The sequence below is a fragment of the Pongo pygmaeus genome, chromosome 3 (genome assembly GCF_028885625.2).
Source record: "Pongo pygmaeus isolate AG05252 chromosome 3, NHGRI_mPonPyg2-v2.0_pri, whole genome shotgun sequence".
In the NCBI taxonomy this organism is placed as follows: Eukaryota; Metazoa; Chordata; class Mammalia; order Primates; family Hominidae; genus Pongo; species Pongo pygmaeus.
Window position 1 is genome coordinate 140,575,037 of NC_072376.2, and position 20,721 is coordinate 140,595,757.

At 38.7% G+C, this 20,721-nt stretch overlaps 1 protein-coding gene across 13 annotated transcripts in view; it reads right to left on the reverse strand.

Moving 5' to 3' along the window:
• Positions 1 to 20,721, reverse strand: part of MFSD8 (major facilitator superfamily domain containing 8) — a 48,529-nt gene that overhangs the window by 20,178 nt on the left and 7,630 nt on the right. For 10 of the 13 annotated variants that reach the window (XR_008502078.2, XM_054485075.2, XM_063664113.1 and 7 more), the window contains exons 2-7: positions 19,581 to 19,672; positions 11,871 to 11,914; positions 5,858 to 6,098; positions 4,125 to 4,238; positions 1,929 to 2,073; positions 854 to 909 (exon numbers count right to left, since the gene is read on the reverse strand). Coding sequence is in view for 12 of the 13 variants with exons in the window: in XM_063664113.1 (XP_063520183.1) it covers positions 854 to 909; positions 1,929 to 2,073; positions 4,125 to 4,238; positions 5,858 to 6,098; positions 11,871 to 11,914; positions 19,581 to 19,672 (692 nt within the window). In the remaining variant the exon portion in view is untranslated. The remainder of the gene's footprint in view (positions 1 to 853; positions 910 to 1,928; positions 2,074 to 4,124; positions 4,239 to 5,857; positions 6,099 to 11,870; positions 11,915 to 19,580; positions 19,673 to 20,721) is intronic. The other 3 variants (XM_054485071.2, XM_054485078.2, XM_054485073.2) reach the window with 2 other exon arrangements.

The window sequence follows — 20,721 nt, forward strand, 5'->3', positions numbered from 1 at the left end:
GATGAAAAGTATATTTGTAAAGTATACCAAAACAACAAAAATAAAAAGGCAAAACCATATCTGTTCTCATACTTAAGATAATAAAGAACTGCTTTAAATAGAAAGACATATTTATTTGATAGTAAAGATATGGAAATCATTGCAAATATCTCAAAGGCTTTAGGATACTGGCTCTCTGAAAATAAGACAAAGCGATTTTTTACAATGTTTGTAACCTTGTCATTCATGACCACCAAATAACTGATACGGGTATGCCTCTTCAAAAAAAATCAATTTGCTCACGCCTGTAATCCCAGCACTTTGGGAGGCCAAGACGGGTGGATCACAAGGTCAGGAGATCGAGCCCATCCTGGCTAACATGGTGAAACCCCGTCTCTACTAAAAATACAAAAAAGTAGCCAGGCATGGCGGGTGCGCCTGTAGTCCCAGCTACTCGGGAGGCTGAGGCAGGAGGATGGCATGAACCCCAGAGGCGGACCTTGCAGTGAGCAGAGATCACGCCACTGCACTCCAGCCCGGGTGACAGAGCAAGGCTCTGTCTCAAAATAAATAAATAAAAATGACGAGTTAATGGGTGCAGCACACCAGCATGGCACATGTATACATATGTAACTAACCTGCACATTGTGCACATGTACCCTAAAACTTAAAGTATAATAATAAAATAAATTAAAAATAATAATAAATAAATAAATAAATAAATAAATTTAGGTCACTTTCAGCTTTGAAGATCTTCCCCAATCACCCACTGTGTTGTCCTCAGAAGCAAAATCGAAGTAAATACCAAACAAACAGAATCATTAGAAACACTTTGATAATGTTATATTAATTCAGCCAAATGGGTTAAAAGTACCTTCTTCAAAATTAATACTTTTACACTGTCTTCCTGAGTCATCCACACGATGTTCTCTTAAAAAGAAAAACACAAATATTGTACCTATAAAATGCTTAATAGAGAAGTTGTTTAAATTTATTATTGGCATTGTATTTTTTTCACATTCTAATGTAGTTTCTTTTATTGGTTTTTCAGTAATAAAACTGTCACCAATGAGATATAACCAATAAACTTAAGACAGAAGTTACAATTCTTATCAAATTATCATAGACAGGTAAAATGAAAAAAATCCAACTCATCCTAAAGCATACATAATCTACTTTAGTATTTGAAGTTTTACAGTGATTATAAACATTAGTAATAAATGTTTTTAGACTATTGAATAAAGCACTCTAAAAACAATAAACAAAACAATTTAAAAAAAATTTTTCAAATATATAAAAGATAAGAGATATACATTACTAGCAACTTTTATATTTAAGACTGATACAAATCCATTAATCTATTTAAAATGTTACTTCCATGCCTTTCCCCTACTTAGAAACATGTAGTTAGTAAATCAAGACCAAACCTTGAGGCCAGGCACAGCCTCACATGGCTCATGCCTGTAATCCCAGCACTTTGGGAGGCCGAGGTGGGCAGATCACTTTGAGGTCAGGAGTTCGAGATCAGCCTGGCCAACATGGTGAAACAAACATTAGCTGGATGTGGTGGCGCGCACCTGTAGCCCCAGCTATTCGAGAAGCTGAGGTATGAGAATCCTTGAATCCGGGAGATGGAGGTTGCATTGAGCCGAGATAGTGCCACTGCCCTCCAGTCTGAGCAACAGAGTAAGATCTTGTCTCAAAAAAAAAACCAAAAAACAAAAAAAAACCTTGAATCTTCAAAGATCTTCCTTTTCTGTTCTCATTTATCAGGTTATCTTTTGGTTGCCAGTATTACATGCTTTAGTACTACCTGACCAAAAAATATAAACAAACTATAGACATAAAAAACCAAATACACTTCATAAGGATAATTATCTTCCAACAATTACAAAGCTTATTAAATTTCACAATCTACAAAAATAGTTTTATCATTTCTATCTAATTACCTTAGTATAGCAAGGATCAGAATAATATTTAAAATTCCCAGGAAGGCGCTAAGCAAAACTGGTGTTGTATACATGTTTATCTGCAGTTTAATCACATCCCATGTCACACCTTTTTCTCCAATGAATGCAAAACAAGTCTGAAAAACTTATTAAGATAAAATTTTCACAGATGAATTATTATATGAGAAGCATAAGATAAAAAAATGAAAAAGACATTTACAACAGAATTGGGAACAATGTTATGGAATCATCCTTCTATATCATGCATTCTCAACAGATGCAATTGGTTCTTGATGGGGGGTCAAAAAATTTCCTCTTTTTATGTATAAAGCAGGTATGTACAGATATACCTATGGTACATAAAAGATATATGACACATCTGTGGCACTAAAATTTTACAGGGTAAAGAGAGTAGGAAAAAAATATCGAAAAAGGCTCCTTAGGGAGACAATAATGAAAAAAAGTTTGTGAAACATTGATTTACATGCATTCACAAGGAATTGTATCTTACATAACTTCTCAGTTTTTACAAAACATCTCCATAGGCAATTTAAATTATACAATTTCTTCCAAGAATTAATTATAAAGGTTTAATCAGCTTCATTATATGAATGAAAATATCATATTTTAGACCAGATATCTTAAATATTATTCTGTATATGGTATAGATACACAGATAGATAGATAGGTGTATATATATATATATTTATTGTCATTTGACCATAGTATCATATACAGGTAAAATGAAAAAAAAAAAAAAAAACTATTTCATCCAAAAGCATACATAATCCACCTTAGTATTTGAAGTTTTTTTAGTGACTTTAAACATTAGTTAGAAGTGTTTTTGACTGCTGGATAAAGCACTCTAAAGAAATATGAAGTGGCAAAATCTAATTTGGATTTGTGGCAAAAACTCAACTGGAAGAGGACTGGTTTGCTCTTCTGATTTATATTCTATATGTGGCTCTATAGTAATTCACATATAACTCTAGGGTGAGGACTAAAATATTGCACCTACTGTACTTAGAACAGTGACTAGCATACAGTAAGCACACAATAAATGTTAGTGCTTGTTGAGGGTTGATTATTGGAAAAGTCATCGAAGCTCTTCAGGCTTACATTTACTCATCTATAATGCAAAATTTTTAAATGACATAATCTTTAAAATGCTTTTAAGGTGGTAAAAAATATTTACTAAGAATGTAAGTCTATACCAGGTATTATGCTAGATACTGAGAGTAGACTGGTAAATAAAGACTCAAACCATGTCCTCTTGTACTTTACAATATAGTATTCAAGTTCAATTATTCTACATTTGTGCTTGTATTTGTTTCAGGGTACGAAACTGAAATAGTAGATTTTGGTGAACAGTGAATTAGATTCCCTTCTTTTAACCTTTTCTTTTTGGCTAAATAGAGGAACATAATGGAAACTGGGGGTGGGAGATGGGGTGTTAATGATGAAGTAAGCTGAGTTGGATTCAAACTGATAATATTCATAACTTCAATATTCAAAATATGGACCAATTATATGGTTTTTCAATATTATTCTAGGCATGAAAATGACTGATTCTTTACTCAGCAGAAAATTAATTTGCCTTGAGGAAATATTAAATCTCATTAATTTTTTTTGAGACAGAGTCTCGCGCTTGTCGCCCAAGCTGGAGTGCAATGATGTGATCTCAGGTCACTGCAACCTCTGCCTCCGAGTTCAAGCAATTCCCCTGCCTCAGCCTCCCAAGTAGCTGGGATTACAGGTGCCCGCCACCACACCTGGCTAATTTTTGTATTTTTGGTAAAGATGGGGTTTCACCATGTTGGCCAGGCTGGTCTCAAACTCCTGACCTCAGGTGATCTGCCTGCCACAGCCCCTCAAAGTGCTGAGATTACAGGTGTGGACCACTGCGCCTGGCCTCACTAATTTTTTTAACACTCAGCAAAAGGATGACTTTGGACAATTTACTTAGATTCTCTATGCACTGGCACTCTCAACTATAAAAGGGGACTAATAGCACTTAATTTAGTGGATTGGCATCAAGATAAAATGAGTCTAGCCTCATTGCTGGATTAAAAAAAAAATTAGCTTTCCTCCCTTTCCCTTCAGCTATGAGTTTTTATACTTGGGTTACACTGAATATTTAAGCCTCAAAAGTTTTCCCAATTCAAATTCAAGTAATGACACGTGAAGAACACCTACCTGGACCTAGAATAAAACCTAATGCTTGACACATGCTTATGTTTGCCATGGAACTTGTTCTTTCCTGAAGGGAAGTAGCACCAGCAGTATATGATCTAACAACTGCTACATTTCCTTAAAAACAAGACACAATAATCCAAAGTAAAAGAAAGTATCATTCAGTTTATAAAATTCAATCAAATTTGACTTTATACAGAAGACGAAATCTTGGTCAACAGTACAGTCACTGCTTCCTCTTTATGATCACACAAAGCATGTAAGGTATTTTTATTAAGCAAATGCATCAATTAATGGACCATACTAGTTTTGGTAATATGAAAACAGTTAAAGATATCAATGAGTGAAAAAATGGTATCATAAGAAAACCAAGCCGGGCACAGTGGCTCACATCTGTAATCCCAGCACTTTCAGAGGTCGAGGTAGGTGGATCATTTTGAGGTCAGGAGTTCAAGACCAGCCTGGCCAACATGGTGAAACCCCGTCTCTACTAAAAATTCAAAAATTATCCACCTGTAGTCCCAACTACTCAGGAGGCTGAGGCAGAAGAACTGCTTGAACCCAGGAGGCTGAGGTTGCAATGAGCCAAGATCACGCCACTGCACTGCAGCCTGGGCAACAAAGTGAGACTTCATCTCAAAAAAAAAAAAAAGAGAATATCAAACTTACTTAATACTAAAAAAAGCACTGAGTGAATGGCATACCATTGATTACTACAACTGTTTTTAAAAGAAAAGTATTATAGTATTACAAACTCTGTATGCATAGACACGTAATATAAGAAACAGAAAAAAATGCATTAACAATTTTACTGAAAATTTTCATTGAGTACATTACATTCAAGAGACTCTGTTAGGGGGCATAGGATGTTTTTAAAGTATCATAAATTCTTTCTAATTGCAAAAAGTTTAGGTTGGGAGTGGTGGCTCATGCCTGTAATCCCAGCACTTTGGGAGGCTGAGGCGAGTGGATCATGAGGTCAGGAGTTCAAGACCAGCCTGGCCAAGATGGTGAAACCGCGTCTCTACTAAAAATACAAAAATTAGCCAGGGGCAGTGGCAGGCGCCTGTAATCCCAGCTACTCAGAAGGCTGAGGCAGGAGAATTGCTTGAACCCAGGCAGGTAGAGGATGCAGTGAGCCGAGACTGCGCCACTGCATTCCAGTCTGGGTGACAGAGTGAGACTCTGTTTCAAAAAAAAAAAAAAAAAAAATTTATTATCTGGTTAGTGAGAAAGGATAGAAACAGTACAATACTATAAGCAAGGGCTAGAGACATGTCAGAGAAGAAAAAAATCTCTTAAGGGGCAGGGTAGCCCAAGAGGGCTTTGTGGAAAATGTGGAGCTTGAATTGGATCTATTTTTATTTTGGGGTTTTTTTTTTTTTTTCAGATGGAGGTCTCCTTATGTTTCTCAGGCTGGCCTCAAACTCCTGGGCTCAAGAGATTCTGCTACCTCAGTCTCCTGAGTAGTTGGTATTATAGGCACGTGCCACCACACCTGGTTTAAACTGAATCTTGAAGAATGAAGAATGATGGGAACAGAAGAGAAACTATAGGTAATGAGAACATCGTGAGCAAAGGCAAAATGATAGGAAAAATATTTGTTTACAATGAGAGACATGTATGTTGAACTGTGAAATATGAGTTTAAAAGGGGATGAGACCAGGTGAAAGTGAGCCATAAATGTCAGAATGAATGTGAATTTGACACAACCAAACATATACATACAAACTTACCTGCTCCAATTCCCAACAATCCACGAGCAACCAGCATGTAGTATTTATTATGAGAAGCTGGGATGTGGAGATATGCATAGAGGCAGTTGGCTGCCACGGAAATCAAGATGGAGACAATAAGAGGCTCTTTTCTTGGTCTATAATTAGACCATAAACCAAATACAGGTGAAGCTACCATTTGGCCAAGACTATATGAAGCAATAACCCAGCCCAAAAAACTGGTATCAGCTGTCGGATCAATCTGCAGAAAAAGGTACAGTGCTTTAAGAATTGTTATCCAAGAAAAGTTTAAAACTAAATACATTTGTCATACCATGTAAAATTTCCTATTAAAAAATAAAAACAATCTAACGTATAAGTTTTATAACATTCTTACTTACAGTAAGGGATTCAAACTTCTGACAATACAATTAAATGTGCTAACAATAGACTGTACACAAGGGAAAAATGCTTGGGAGGCTCATTTTTAAGAATGACTGGAAATTTTTGGTTCATATAAACCTTGGTAAGAAGATAATCACACACACTATATATGCATACAGCAATAACATCATGAAAAATAATACAAGCTATTCCTTAATTCTTGTAAATAGAATTCTTTAGACTTATGCTACCCTATACATTAAACAGCCATTAGCGCTGTAAATCATTTTTTTTAAAAAAACTAGGCACGAGTCAAATGCATAAAGAAGATAATAAAAACACAAAAGATGATAGACAATTATCTCAATAAACCTGTTATAAATTCTTCCATTCTATATAGACCACTCAGTATTCTACGACTTTAAAAGGGTTTACATATCATGATGAACTTGAGGTGAGAACCAAATGACTACAACTCAGAAAATAAAATACTTTCAGAAAAATAGAAAATGTTAGCTTAGAAAAGACACTATTGTTTATTTTTATTTTTATTTATTTTTTTGAGACAGGGTCTCTCACTCTGACACCCAGGCTGGAGTGCAGTGGTGCGATCACGGCTCAGTGCAGCCTCGACCTTTGAGGCCCAATGATCCTCCTGCCTCAGCCTCTTGAGTAGCTAGGACTACAGATACGCACCACCATGCCCAGCTATTTTTTTTATTTTTGTAGAGACAGGGTCTCCCTATGTTGCCCAGGCTGGTCTTGAACTTCCCGCCTCCAACTTGCAAAGCAATCCTCCTGCTGCGGGAGGGAGGAATTCTCCCACCTTGGCCTCCCAAAATATTGGGATTAGTGGCATGAGCCACCGCACCCAGCCAGATTACTTTTTTTCATATATGGTAGGCTAAGCCAGGTGAAGTGGCCCATGCCTGTAATCTCAGCTACTCAGCAGTCTAGAGCAGAAGGATCCCTTGAGCCCAGGAGTTGGAGGCTGTAACACACTATGATTGTACCTGTGAAAAGCCACTGCACTCCATTCTGGGCAACATAGGAAGATTCCATCTCTAATCTTCCTATTTAATGGCTTTTATTAAATTTTAGGAAATAAATTTAAACAAATATAGATAGGTGGTAGAACAATTTAATAAGGAAAACTATGACCTTTTGTTCCCTAAAGATATTTATTTATTTATTTACTTTTGAGATGGAGTTTTGCTCTTGTTGCCCAGGCTGGGGTGCAATGGTGCGATCTCAGGTCACTACAACCTCTACCTCCCAGGTTCAAGCGATTCTCCTGCCTCAGCCTCCCAAGTAGCTGAGATTACAGGCATGTGCCACCACGTGGGCCCAGCTAATTTTTGTATTTTTTTTAGTAGTGACGCCGTTTCACCATGTTGGCCAGGCTGGTCTCTTAACTCCTGACCTCAGGTGAGCTGCCTGCCTTGGCCTCCCAAAGTGCTGGGATTGTAGGTGTGAGCCACCGTGCCTGGTAATTCCCTAAAGATATTTAAACTGAAAATATTTAGGCGCGTTTTTCTTTATGGAAAAAAATAATATGCAAAAGTATAATGATATATAATATTTAAAGTTCTAGCCGTTAAAATATCTTTCATTTTAGGTACTCTGGTTTTCATTTTCTCCTTGTATTACCTTTAGTTTGATTTGTCATCTCTATTAAAATAGAAAATAATAGTTTCTTGTCATATAAAATTTTAATTTTCAAAAAAGCAATGAAAACTCGATTTTACTGTTAAATGTGTAGTGGTTTGAAAGCAAAACTTTTTTTTTTTTGAGACAGGATCTGGCTCTGTTACCCAGGCCAGAATACAGTGGCATAATCTTGGCTCACTGTAACCTCAAACTCCTTTGCTCAAGAAATCCTCCCACCTCAGGCTCCCAAGCAGCTGGGACTACATGGAGTAGCACCACCATACCCAGCTAACTTTTTAAATTTTTTTGTAGAGACGAGGTCTTATATTGTTACCCAGGCTGGTCTTGAACTCCTGGGCTCAAGCAATCCTCCCAACTTGGCCTCCCAAAGCGCTGGCATTACAGGCACGTGAGTCACAGCACTGGGCCTGATAGCAAGACTCTTTAAAGAGTTTTCAAAATATCCGGACAAAAGAGAGTACTTTTCAAAACTCAACATAGTATGCTGAGTAGACCTAATCACTACTAATTTAGTCAAAATTTTGAGAATTTTGACTAAAAAGACTAAACGCCAAGAAATTAAGAATTTTGATACATGAAAATATCTTTTTAGTAGAGAAGACGTTGTTCCAGAATTGTGCCAATTCCAATGACTACCAGCATGGGAAAAATTGTTAGTGTAATGGGTAATAATTTCATGTAATACTATTTTCAAAATAGCAATGAAAATATGGCACTAAACCAGTAAAAAGTAAAATTTGTGTTTATTTTCTTCTTATATTCCTTTAAAAATGTATTTTAGGAGAGCATTTTCAAAAAGTAGAAATTCGTAAAAACTGGGCCGGGCATGGTGGCTCACACTTGTAATGCCAGCACTTTGAGAGGCTGAGGTGGTGGGTCACCCAAGGTCAGGAGTTTGAGACCAGCCTGGTCAACATAGTGAAACCTTGTCTCTACTAAAAATACAAAAATTAGCTGGGCGTAGTGGTGCACGACTGCAATCCCAGCTACTTGGGAGGCTGAGGCAGGAGAATCACTTGAACCTTGGAGGTGGAGGCTGCAGTGAGCCACGATTGCATCACTGACCTCGAGCCTGGGTGACAGAGCGAGACTCCATTTACAAAAAAAAAAAATTTTAAAAAAAACCAATCCTAACATCTAGACAATCTAGTAGGGAAGTAAACTCTCTGTAAACACAGTGTTAGGACACTCCATATTAAGGGCTAATGATAAAGGGAAACGGGAGTATACAGGAAAACCTTCTGACCCAAACTGTTGTGAGGGACAGTGAGAGAAGGCTTTCCAGGCCAGGTGTGGTGGCTCACATCCGTAATCCCAGCAATTTGGGAGGCTGAGGCAGGATCACCTGAGGTCAGGCGTTCGAGATCAGCCTGGCCAACATGCTGAAAACCCACCTCTACTAAAAATACAAAAATTAGCCAGGCATGGTGGCGGGTGCCTGTAATCCCAGCTACTTTGAAGGCTGAGGCATGAGAATCACTTGAACCCAGGAGGTGGAAATCCCAGCACTTTGGGAGGCTGAGGTGGGTGGACCACCTGAGGTCAGGTAGAGATCAGCCTGGCCAACATGGTGAAACCCCGTCTCTACTAAAAATACAAAAATTAGCCGGGTGTGGTAGCTGGCATCTGTAGTCCCAGCTACTTGGGAGACTGAGGCAGGAGAATTGCTTGAACCCTTAAGGCAGAGATTGCAGCGCACCAAGATCACGCCACTGCATGCCAGCCTGGGCAACAGAGCAAGACTCCATTGCAAAAAAAAAAAAAAAAAAGAGAGAGAGAGAGAAGGCTTTCCAGAGGAGGTGACACTGGAGCAAAACCTTGAAGAGTGAATAAAAGACAGTGAGGAAGGAGAAAGGGGAGAGCAAAAGAAAGATGGAGAGAGGAAAAGCATTCCAGTGAAAAGGGAGACAAATGTGTAAAGACCTGAGGAGCCTGGGTTCGTCCAAGTACCATGGATTTATCTAATAAATTGTTGGCTATACATCTAATATGGGACAAAGTTCAGAATCTACAATAAAACACACACGTACATGCGAACACACACACACACACACACACACACACACATATACACTCTCTCTCCAACCTCTTAGAAAAACCAACAAGGGATAAACTGATAAGGAAGAATACACAAAAGAACTTAAGAATAAGTTGTTAGAGTTATGAGGAAAACCAGGATAGAGAAATGTCACAGAAGCTAAGAGGTGGTGCTATGGTTTGAATGCGTCCCCCAAATTTCATGTTTTGGAAATTAATATTTAAATTAATATTATTAAAATATTGAAAGGTAGGACCCTTAAGAGGTGACTGTGTTACATTAGGTAGCTAGTTGGGTATGAACAGGGTAGGAGAGGTCTCTCCTGCCCCTCACATGGGGAGTGTCGAAAGACCGTTAGGTGATGGTCAGGCGGTTGTTAACTCTCTTTAAAGTAATCATTGGTCACAGCTAGTGCTAGGAAAAGGCAGCCTCCTAATAAATACAAAACACCTGGTGATTAGCAGCTTCCTGATACGATCTCAGGGGGTGGGGTGAGTGGGGAGAAGTAATGCAAGACCCCAAAATTATGCCAGTGTATAAAATCCCAAGTCAAAAGGTCAAACCGCACACTTGTCTTTCAAGTTGCCCACTTGGCCCTCTTCCAAGGGTACTTTCCTTCTTTTCCTTCCTTTCATTCTTGCTCTAAAGCTTTTTAATAAATTTTCACTCCTGTGCTACAACTTGCCTCAGTTTCTCCTTCTGCCTTACGTCCTTTACTTGAATTATTTCTTTCAGGAGGCAAGAATTGAGGTTGCTGCAGACCTGTACAGATACAGATCTGCCAACTAACAATTGGATCATGAGGGCTGTGCCCTCATGAATGAATCCATTCATGTATTAATGGGTTATCATGGAGTGGAACTGGTGGCTTTATAAGAGAAGAAAGAGAGACCTGAGCTAGCATGCTCAGCCCCTTCATCGTGTGATGCCCTACACTGTCTTGGGACTCTTCAGAGAGTCCCCACCAGCAAGAAGACCCTCACCAGATGTGGTCTCTCAAACTTGGACTTCTCAGCCTCTGTAACGGTAAGAAATAAATTCCTTTTTTAAAACAAATTATCTAGTTTAGGGTATTCTGTTACAAGCAACAGAAAACAGACTAATACAGGTGGTTTCAGGAAGTAAGGAGAGGACAACAATGTCAAATCCTATCTAGGCATCACCTAAAGTAAGGACTGAAAAGTATTTTGTGATCAACAATTAAGTAATTGGAAACCTTACAAGAGCAGTTTCAGGACAGCAGAAAAGTTAATCAGATAGTAGTAGGTTAAGGAGTAGGTTAGGAAACACAGAGGAACTCTTTAAGAACCTTTACTAAAACATTGTTATAGATGAATTATGTAACCAACTTATATACTGATTTTTAGTTAAGTTCCTTCCTGGAGATTTAAGATAGAACTGACAGGACCTGATGATCAACTGATGTTAAGCTACCTAACAAACTTACATATTCATGTCATCCCCTCTTCCCCTTCTAGTAATAACAGCATCAAAAAATACGTATGTTCTAGTCTTTACAATGTTACCTGATAGCCCAAATTAATTTTATGGGAAAAGCGTTAAATTATTCCACAAAAATATCATTTACACACTTTAGGAATTCAGACTATTACTAGTTTCCTTTTTATTAGGGAAGAGATAATGATGGAATATGAATGTGGCTTCTGAGTAGGTGACCATACATCTACCTTTGCCTGGGACTATCTGGGTATGATCCTATTTTTCCTTATATAGCACTCTCTTCCCTTCAAAAGTGTTCTGGCTTGCACAATAAAGCATATGGTCACCTTACTTATAAGCCTCTTTTAAGGAACTATTATCTCATTATTCTTGTAAAGATTAAACCATAGAATACCAAAGAGACTCTTTAGAAAATGCTTAACTACGTTAGAGTTACTACTACTGTAGCTATAAGGGAAAAATAGATTGAAATGTACAAACCTTTTGGAGATATGGCCATATGGACAGTATCACTATAGAAAACCCTGTGAAGAAGCAAACTAGGTTATTTATACTTATAATAATTTAATCATTATTACAGATACAATTTTCTGAACTGTGGCATGGATTTTAAAATATTCTGAACCTAAAATTTATGCATACAAATGCCTAATTTATCAGGCAATGAGATTTTAATTATCAGAAGGAAAATAAATACTAAAAGAACATACAATTACAGTCCCTCATCATAATTAATAACAAATACAAAAAAGCAGAGGATCTATTTCTCCATATTCATGTGCTTTTACTGTAAATGGAAATAACCAAAAGCTTTGTTAAGTTTGTATAGCAGAAATGAATGGAGGAAAGGTATTTTGTTAGACAGGAAGTGCTAGGCTTCTATCCTGTGTTGTTTGAAAGAGATAATTGACTGAAGGGAAGAGCAGGAATAAGGAAAATGATCATCTATGGGGGGGCTATAGAAAACCAGAATACTTCAAGATGGCCATACCTTAAAAGAAAATTCACTATTTCTGCTAGCCTTTACTACATGAAAACTATAATGATTAACTCCAACACTATTGGTCAATTTTAAATGTTAGGCAAATGTGGCCAGCAGTGACTCACGCCTGTAATCCCAGCACTTTGGGAGGCTGAGGCAGGCAGATTACCTAAGGTCAGGAGTTTGAGACCAGCCTGGCCAACATGGTGAAACCCTGTCTCTACTAAAAATATAAAACTTAGCTGGGCATGGTGGCACATGCCTGTAATCCCAGCTACTTAGGAGGCTGAGGTAGAAGAATTGCTTGAACCCAGGAGGCGGAGTAGGTTGCAGTGAGCCAACATCACACCACCGCACTCCAGCATGGGTGACAGAGCTTGACTCCATCTCAAAAAAAATTAAAAATGAAAAACGAAAAAATAAATGTTAGGCAAATCAATTAAGAAATTCTATAAAGCTTGTTCTTCAAAATGGCTTTACTGAGGCTGGGCACAGTGGCTCACGCCTGTAATCCCAGAACTCTGGAAGGCCGAGGTGGGTGAATCACTTGAGGCCAGGAGTTTGAGACCAGCCTGGCCAGCATGGAGAAACCCCGTCTCTACAAAAAAAAAAAATACAAAAATTAGCTGAGCATGGTAGCGCATGCCTGTAATCCCAGCTACTCAGGAGGCCGAGGCAGGAGAATTGCTTGAACACAGAGGCAGAGGTTGTAGTGAGCCAAGACTGCACCACTGCACTCCAGTCTGGGTGAGAGTGAGACTCTGTCTCAAAAAAAAAGGGAAAAAAAGAAAAAATAAATTAAAAAAATAGCTGTTGAGATATAATTCCCATATCATACAATTATGCATTTAAAGTATATAATTCAATGGGTTTTAATATAATCACAATGGTTTTTAATATAATCACAGATATGTGCAACCATCATTACAGTCAATTTTATTTTATTTTATTTATTTTTTGAGACGGAGTTTCTTGTCACCCAGGCTGGAGTGCAGTGACCCCATCTCGGCTCACTGCAACCTCCGACTCCCGGATTCAAGCGATCCTCCTGCCTCAGCCTCTCGAGTAGCTGGGATTACAGGCTCCTGCCACCACACCAGGCTAATTTTTGTACTTTAGTAGAGATGAGGTTTCACCATGTTGACCAGGCTGGTCTCAAACTCCTGACCTCAGGTGATCTGCCTGCCTTGCCTCCCAAAGTGTTGGGATTACAGGCATTAGCCACTGCACCCAGCCATTACTGTCAATTTTAGAACACATTTGTCACCTCAAAAAGAAACTCTATACCCTTCCGCTATCACCCTGTTTCATCCCCTCTCCTGCCAGCTGTAAACAACCACTAATGTACTTTGTTTGTACTCTATAGATTTTTATCTGTATTTTCACACAAATAGAATAATATAATACATGGTCTTTTGTCTTGTCTTCTTTCACTTAGTATTTTTTTTTTTTTTTTGAGACAGAAGCTCGCTATGTCACCAGGCTGGAGTGCAGTGGCACGATCTTGGCTTACTGCAATCTCCGCCTCCCGGGTTCAAGAGATTCTCCCACCTCAGCCTCCCGAGTAGCTGGGATTACAGGCACGTGCCACCACACCCAGCTAATTTTTTGTATTTTTAGTAGAGATGGGGTTTCACCATGTTGGCCAGGATGGTCTCAATCTCCTGACCTTGCAATCCACCTGCCTCGGCCTCCCAAAATGCTGGGATTACAGGTGTGAGCCACCGCGCCTGGCCTTAGCATTATATTTTCAAGATTCATCCATGGTGTACATGTACATTCCTTATATAAACCCTATTTTAAAACATAATTTAATTATTAGCTTCATTTCAGGCTGGGCACGGTGGCTCATGCCTGTAATCCCAGCACTTTGGGAGGCCTAGGTGGGCGGATCATGAGGTCAGGATATCGAGCCCATCCTGGCTAACACAGTGAAACCCTGTCTCTACTAAAAATACAAAAAATTATCCGGGTGTAGCGGCGTGCATTGTAGTCCCAGCTACTCGGGAGGTTGAGGCAGGAGAATGGCGTGAACCCGGGAGGCGGAGCTCGCAGTGAGCAGAGGTTGCGCTACTGCACTCCAGCCTGGGTGACAGAGCAAGACTCTGTCTCAAAAAAAATAAATAAATAAAAATAAATAAATATTAGCTTCATTTTAAAGTATTTTGAATTGACATAGTTACTCTGATCAGTAAAGGACTGAAAGCACCAATTAATCTTTTAAATCAAGGCTACAATTTTGGAGTACAGAAATTTGTAAACAAAATGTTTAACATGCCAATTAAAATCTAAAGTTGGCCGGGCGCGGTGGATCATGCCTGTAATCCAAGCACTTTGGGAGACTGCGGCAGACAGATCACTTGAAGTCAGGAGTTCAAGACCAGCAATGGCAACATGGTGAAACCCCGTCTCTACTAAAAATACAAAAATTAGCTGGGCGTGGTGGCAGACGCCTGTAGTCTCAGCTATTCAGAAGGGTGAGGCAGGAGAATCACTTGAATCCGGGAGGCAGAGGTTGAAGTGAGCCGAGATCGTGCTACTGCACTTCAGCCTGGAAGACAGAGTGAGACTCCACCTCAAAAAAAAAAACAAAAAAAAAAACTAAAGTTAAAATAATTTTCTTTTTTGCTGTCGAATTTGAAATTGTTTCTTATAATTTTAGATAATTGAGTACTAAAAACTAGAAGTGTTTAAAATGGAAAAATAAATCAATTGCAGGCATTGCTACCAAAACAGTATCCATTGGCCCCTTCCACCTTCTTGATGGAACCCCAGTTCTATTCAGGTATCCATACTTCCTCAACAAAGCCTCATGGTCTAAGAGAAACTCTCTCCATGTTCGATTCCAGAGGGTACATTCTGATTAGTCTAAAAAATTCAATTGGAGTAATCCCATTATCTTAGTTGATGTTGGTTTAGAAATTTACAGGTCACACCTGTAATCCTAGCACTTTGGGAGGCTGAGGCGGGCGGATCACCTGAGGTCGGGAGTTCAAGACCAGCCTGACCAACATGGAGAAACTCCATCTCTACTAAAAATACAAAATTAGCTGGGCGTGGTGGCGCATGCCTGTAATCCCAGCTACTTGGGAGGCTGAGGCAGGAGAATCGCTTGAACACAGGAGGCTGAGGTTGCAGTGAGCCAAGATCGTGCCACTGCACTCCAGCTCAAAAAAAAAAAAAAAAAAAAGGAATAAATTACATTACCGTTTAAGCCAACCAATTCAGCACTTTTTCTGATATTTGCACAAGGCATTCTTTTTTTTTTTTTTTTTTTTTTTTTTTTTTTTTTTGAGACAGAACCTCGCTCTGTGGCCCAGGCTGGAGTGCAGTGGTGTGATCTTGGCTCAGTGCAACCTCTGCCTCCTGGGTTCAAGTGTATTTTTAGTAGAGATGGGGTTTCACCATATTGGCCAGGCTGGTCTCAAACTCCTGACCTCGTGATCCGCCCGCCTCAGCCTTGCAAAGTGCTGGGATTACAGGTGTGAGCCACCTTGCCTGGCCCTGCACAAGTCATTCTAACTGATACACAATGCAAGGTGAAAGTGTATTATAAAGAATTGCTGAAAATATCCTTTATCATTCACTTTTCTTTTTACCCAGTACTGAATCATGCACAAGTTTGGAAAGTGAGAGAAAACAGGATGATTGGAGTAAATAGAAAATATATGGAAATATATATAGAAAATGTATGGAAAGCAATTTAGTAAAATGACCTTCCTTAATTCCTCTCAGGGGAAAGAGACCACTTGTAATATTAGTGCCTACAGATTTAGAGGGTCTCAACTTGGAAAAAAATTAATTTCCTAAAACAGTCCTTTAAAAACTATCACAATATTGATCATTCCTATACATTCTCATCCTATCCTTTTAACATGGTTATAGATGTTTAATATTTTGAAAAGTTTTCCTCATGAAGTTTTACTTTTTAGTAACTACATATTCAGAAATAATGTGAATAGGTTAAAATACATCAAGCAATACAAGTTAAGATTCTTGTATTTTACTTTTTGTATGTTTTATCAATATAAAAATAAGTTGAGGTTCAGAGGCAACAAAAGATAAAAACAGCCGGGTTTGGGGCTCATGCCTGTAATCCCAGCACTTTGGGAGGCCAAGGCAGGTGGACTACCTGAGGTCATGAGTTTAAGATCAGCCTGGCAAAAATGGCAAAACCCCGTCTCTACGAAAAATACAAAAATTAGCCAGGTGTGGTGGCACACACCTGCAGTCCCAGCTACCAGGGAGGCTGAGGCACAAGCATAGCTTGAACCTGAAAGGGGGAGGTTGCAGTGAGCCGAGATCGTGCCATTGCACTCCAACTTGGGCAACAAAGCAAGACTCTGTCTCAAAAAGAAAAAAACAGAGAAGGTGGACTACATCAATATTTAACACTTCTGTGAATCACAGGATACATTTAGCACACTGAATAGAAGAGTCCTGGAATGGGAGAAAATATTTACAAATCATATATTGGATAAGGGGCTAACATCCAGAGTATATAAAGAATTCCTACAACTCAACAACAAAAAATCCAACTAATAAATGGGCAATGGTCTTGAACAAACACTTCTGCAAAGAAGATATACAAATAGAAAGCACAAGAAACATGTTCAACATCACTAATCATTAAGGAGATGCAAATCAAAACAACAAGATACCATCTCATCCACTAGGATGACTACTATCCAAAAGAAAGTTAATGTTGGCAAGGATGTGAAAAAATTGGAACCCTGACTGTTGGTGAGAATGTAAATAAAATGGTGCGGCTGCTATGGAAAACAGTTATCGCAATTTTTCAAAAAATTAAAAAAAAGAAAATTATAATATGATCCAGCAATTTCACTTCTGGATATATACCCAAAAGGACTGAAAGCAGGATCTTGAAGAGATATTTGCACACCCATATTGACAGCAGCACTATTCACAACAGCCAAGAGGTGGAAGCAACCCAAATGTCCATCGACAGACAAATGGCTAAACAAAATGTGGTACGCCACGCTAGGCTGTATAGCACTTTGGGAGGCTGAGGCGGGTGGATCACGAGGTCAGGAGTTCAAGACCAGCCTGGCCAAGATGGTGAAACCCCGTCTCTACTAAAAATACAAAAATTAGCCGGGCATGGTGGTAGGTGACTGTAATCCCAGCTACCTGGGAGGCTGAGGCAGAGAATTGCTTGAACCCGGGAGGCGGAAGTTTCAGTGAGCCAAGATCACGCCACTGCACTCCAGCTTGGACGACAGAGTGAGACTTTGTCTCAAAAAAAAAAATGTGGTATATACTGAAGGCAATCAGAGTATGCTACCCCAAAAATCTGCTGTTTTGCCATATTAATTATTTCAGACTGAAGGCAACCGAGAAACAGCAGATGCAGGAAGGGTTCTCTGCTCTCCCCCTTTCTGCCTGAATGCAGAGAATAGATTGAATTTTGTTTTGTTGTTAATTCTTTGAGGCACAATTGAGATTCTGTTACCTACAATCTGTCTTGGAACATTAAGACACAGGTATAATTAAGACTGTATATTTAAACTTAAGAATTTTTGCAGTGGCCAGGCGGGGTGGCTCACGCCTGTCATCCCAGCACTTTGGGAGGCCGAGGCGGGCAGATCATGAGGTCACGAGATCGAGACCATCCTGGCTAACACCGTGAAACCCCATCTCTACTAAAGATACAAAAAAATTAGCTGGGCGTGATAGCGTGCGCCTGTAGTCCCAGCTACTCGGGAGGCTAAGACACAAGAATTGCTCGAACCCAGGAGGCGGAGGTTGCAGTGAGCCGAGATCACACCACTGCACTCCAGCCTGGGCGACTCCACTTCAACAAATGAATAAATAATAATAAATAATAAAATTTTTTTAAAAAGAAATTTTGCACATCTTCAAGAATTAGCAAAACAAATAATTCACTGATGGCTATAAAGATGAAATACTTTTGGCCAGGTGCGGTGGCTCACGCCTGTAATCCCAGCACTTTGGGAGGCTAAGTCTGGCAGATCACGAGGTCAGGAGATCAAGACCATCCTGGCTAACACAGTGAAACTCCGTCTCTACTAAAAATATAAAACAATTAGCGTGGTGGTGGGTGTCTGTAGTCCCAGCTACTCGGGAGGCTGAGGCAGGAGAATCACACGAACCTGGGAGGCGGAGCTTGCAGTGAGCCGAGATCGCGCCACTGCACTCCAGCCTGGGCGACAGAGCGAAACTCCGTCTCAAAAAAAAAAAAAAAAGAAAAAAAAAGATGAAATACTTTTAACTGGGCGCAGTGGCTCACCCTGTAATCGCAGCACTTTGGGAGGCCAAGGTGGGCAGATCACCTGAGGTTGGGAGTTCCAGACCAGCCTGACCAACATGGAGACATCCCATCTCTACTAAAAATACAAAATTAGCCAGGGGTGGTGGCACATGCCTGTAATCCCAGCTACTTGGCAGGCTGGGGCAGGAGAATTGCTTGAATCTGGGAGGTGGAGGTTGCAGTGAGCTGAGATCGTGCCATTGCACTCCAGCCTGGGCAACAAGAGTGAAACTCCGTCTCAAAAAAAAAAAAAAAAGATGAAATACTTTTGTGAGTACATGACAGTGTTAGGGACTCTTAGTAGTTGTCTAGTTTCATTTGTATGTACATTCCTTAATGTTTTTTCTTTTCATTAAAAAATATTAACATCAAATAAATTTGTATACTTTTTTAACTGTTAGTCTTTCTTTTGTCAGCTTAATTCACAAGCCTTAGGCACATAAGAGAATAGAGGAAAAATTTCTCCTACCCTACAATACATATAATGGACTATATAGCCTTTAAATAAAAGGAAATAATCACACAAACCAACTTGAGGACACTGAATGAAATAATCTCATCACAAGAAAAAAATACTATATAATTCCATTTATATGCACTATCTAGAATAGTCAAATTTCAAGAAACAAAGTAGAATGATGGTTGCTACGGCTTGGGGGATGGGAAAATAGGGAGCTGTTTAATGGGTACAGAGTTTCTCTTTTGCAAGATGAAAATGTTCTAGGGATTGGTTGCACAACAATGTGGATATACTTAAGGCTATTGAACTTAGATATGGTAGCACGGTAAATTTTATGTTACATATTTTTTAGCACAATAAAGATAATTTCAGAGGCAACAAAAGTAAATGAAGTAAATGAAGTTAAAATATGACATCTGATCTGAATTGTTAAAATTACGTATTTCTAATACTTACCTACACTGCTGAGAAACATAGTAAGATATAAAATCCTAATAGATCTCCATCGGCTCTTATAATGCTCTTCAGTCTCTAAAATGTCCCATTCTCTAGGTGTAAAGAAGAAAAAAGTAGTATAAATTTATCTCATTACATGTGGATCTTAAGTGTCAACAATTTTATTCTCTACTAAAGTTATGAAAATGATGTGATAGAGGTAGAATTTACTAATATTGATTCTGCTACACTAATTTATCTATGAATAAGCATTATTTTTTTTAATTTCCATGGATTGTATATATGCATTATTGTATACAGAAAATGGGAAACAGTATAGTTTTAAAAGAGGAAACTTTTTGCAAGGCAATTATTTTGCTACCGTTGACACGCACAGATTTATTAATCAAGAGTGTTGCAATTTGTAAAAATGAATAAACTACATCAAGATAAATCAAATAAACTAGCTACAACTAGATCCCCCGTAGCTACGAAGTACTAAAAAATAATAATTGTCATCATTATAACATGCTCTACTTGATGACAGCAAATTAAATTGCTGCAGGAAGCTGTTTTGGCTTCCTACTTCAGAAAATAGGAATGATAACAGGAAGGTTTAACGTAACCTAAGACATTTTCAGCCCTGGGACCTCCTAAATGGGTTACCAGATAAATTTTACCAGCAGACCAAAGAGAGACCATGACCCCCCAGACTTACATGATCTTTTGGATAAGCATCTGATCTGGACCAAGGGCATGTATACTAAGTAGACATCTTACCTCCATTAGGTGACACATAAGTCTACATACTCATTACCTTTTCACACACACAATAGAAAGAGTTAACAAGTTCACCTTAATGTGAGCATTATCTTTTCAAATAATCAAGCCATGCAGAACAGACAAAATGCCTTCTTATGTTCCAAGATTAATTTCTTTAAAATAAGCCTTAGAACTGTCAAATTAGTCTTCAAAAAAGAAACTTTTTTTTTCAAACGTGATATGGTTGGGAGTGGTAAAGAGGAAAGGAAGAAGAGAAACAATGTTTTTTAGATGTATTATATGCCAAACATATTAGTTCCTAATATATTTAAGGTGTTTAACACTATATATGTCATTCCATATAAACAAACCTCTTTTGAGTCAAACGAGAGTAGATAAG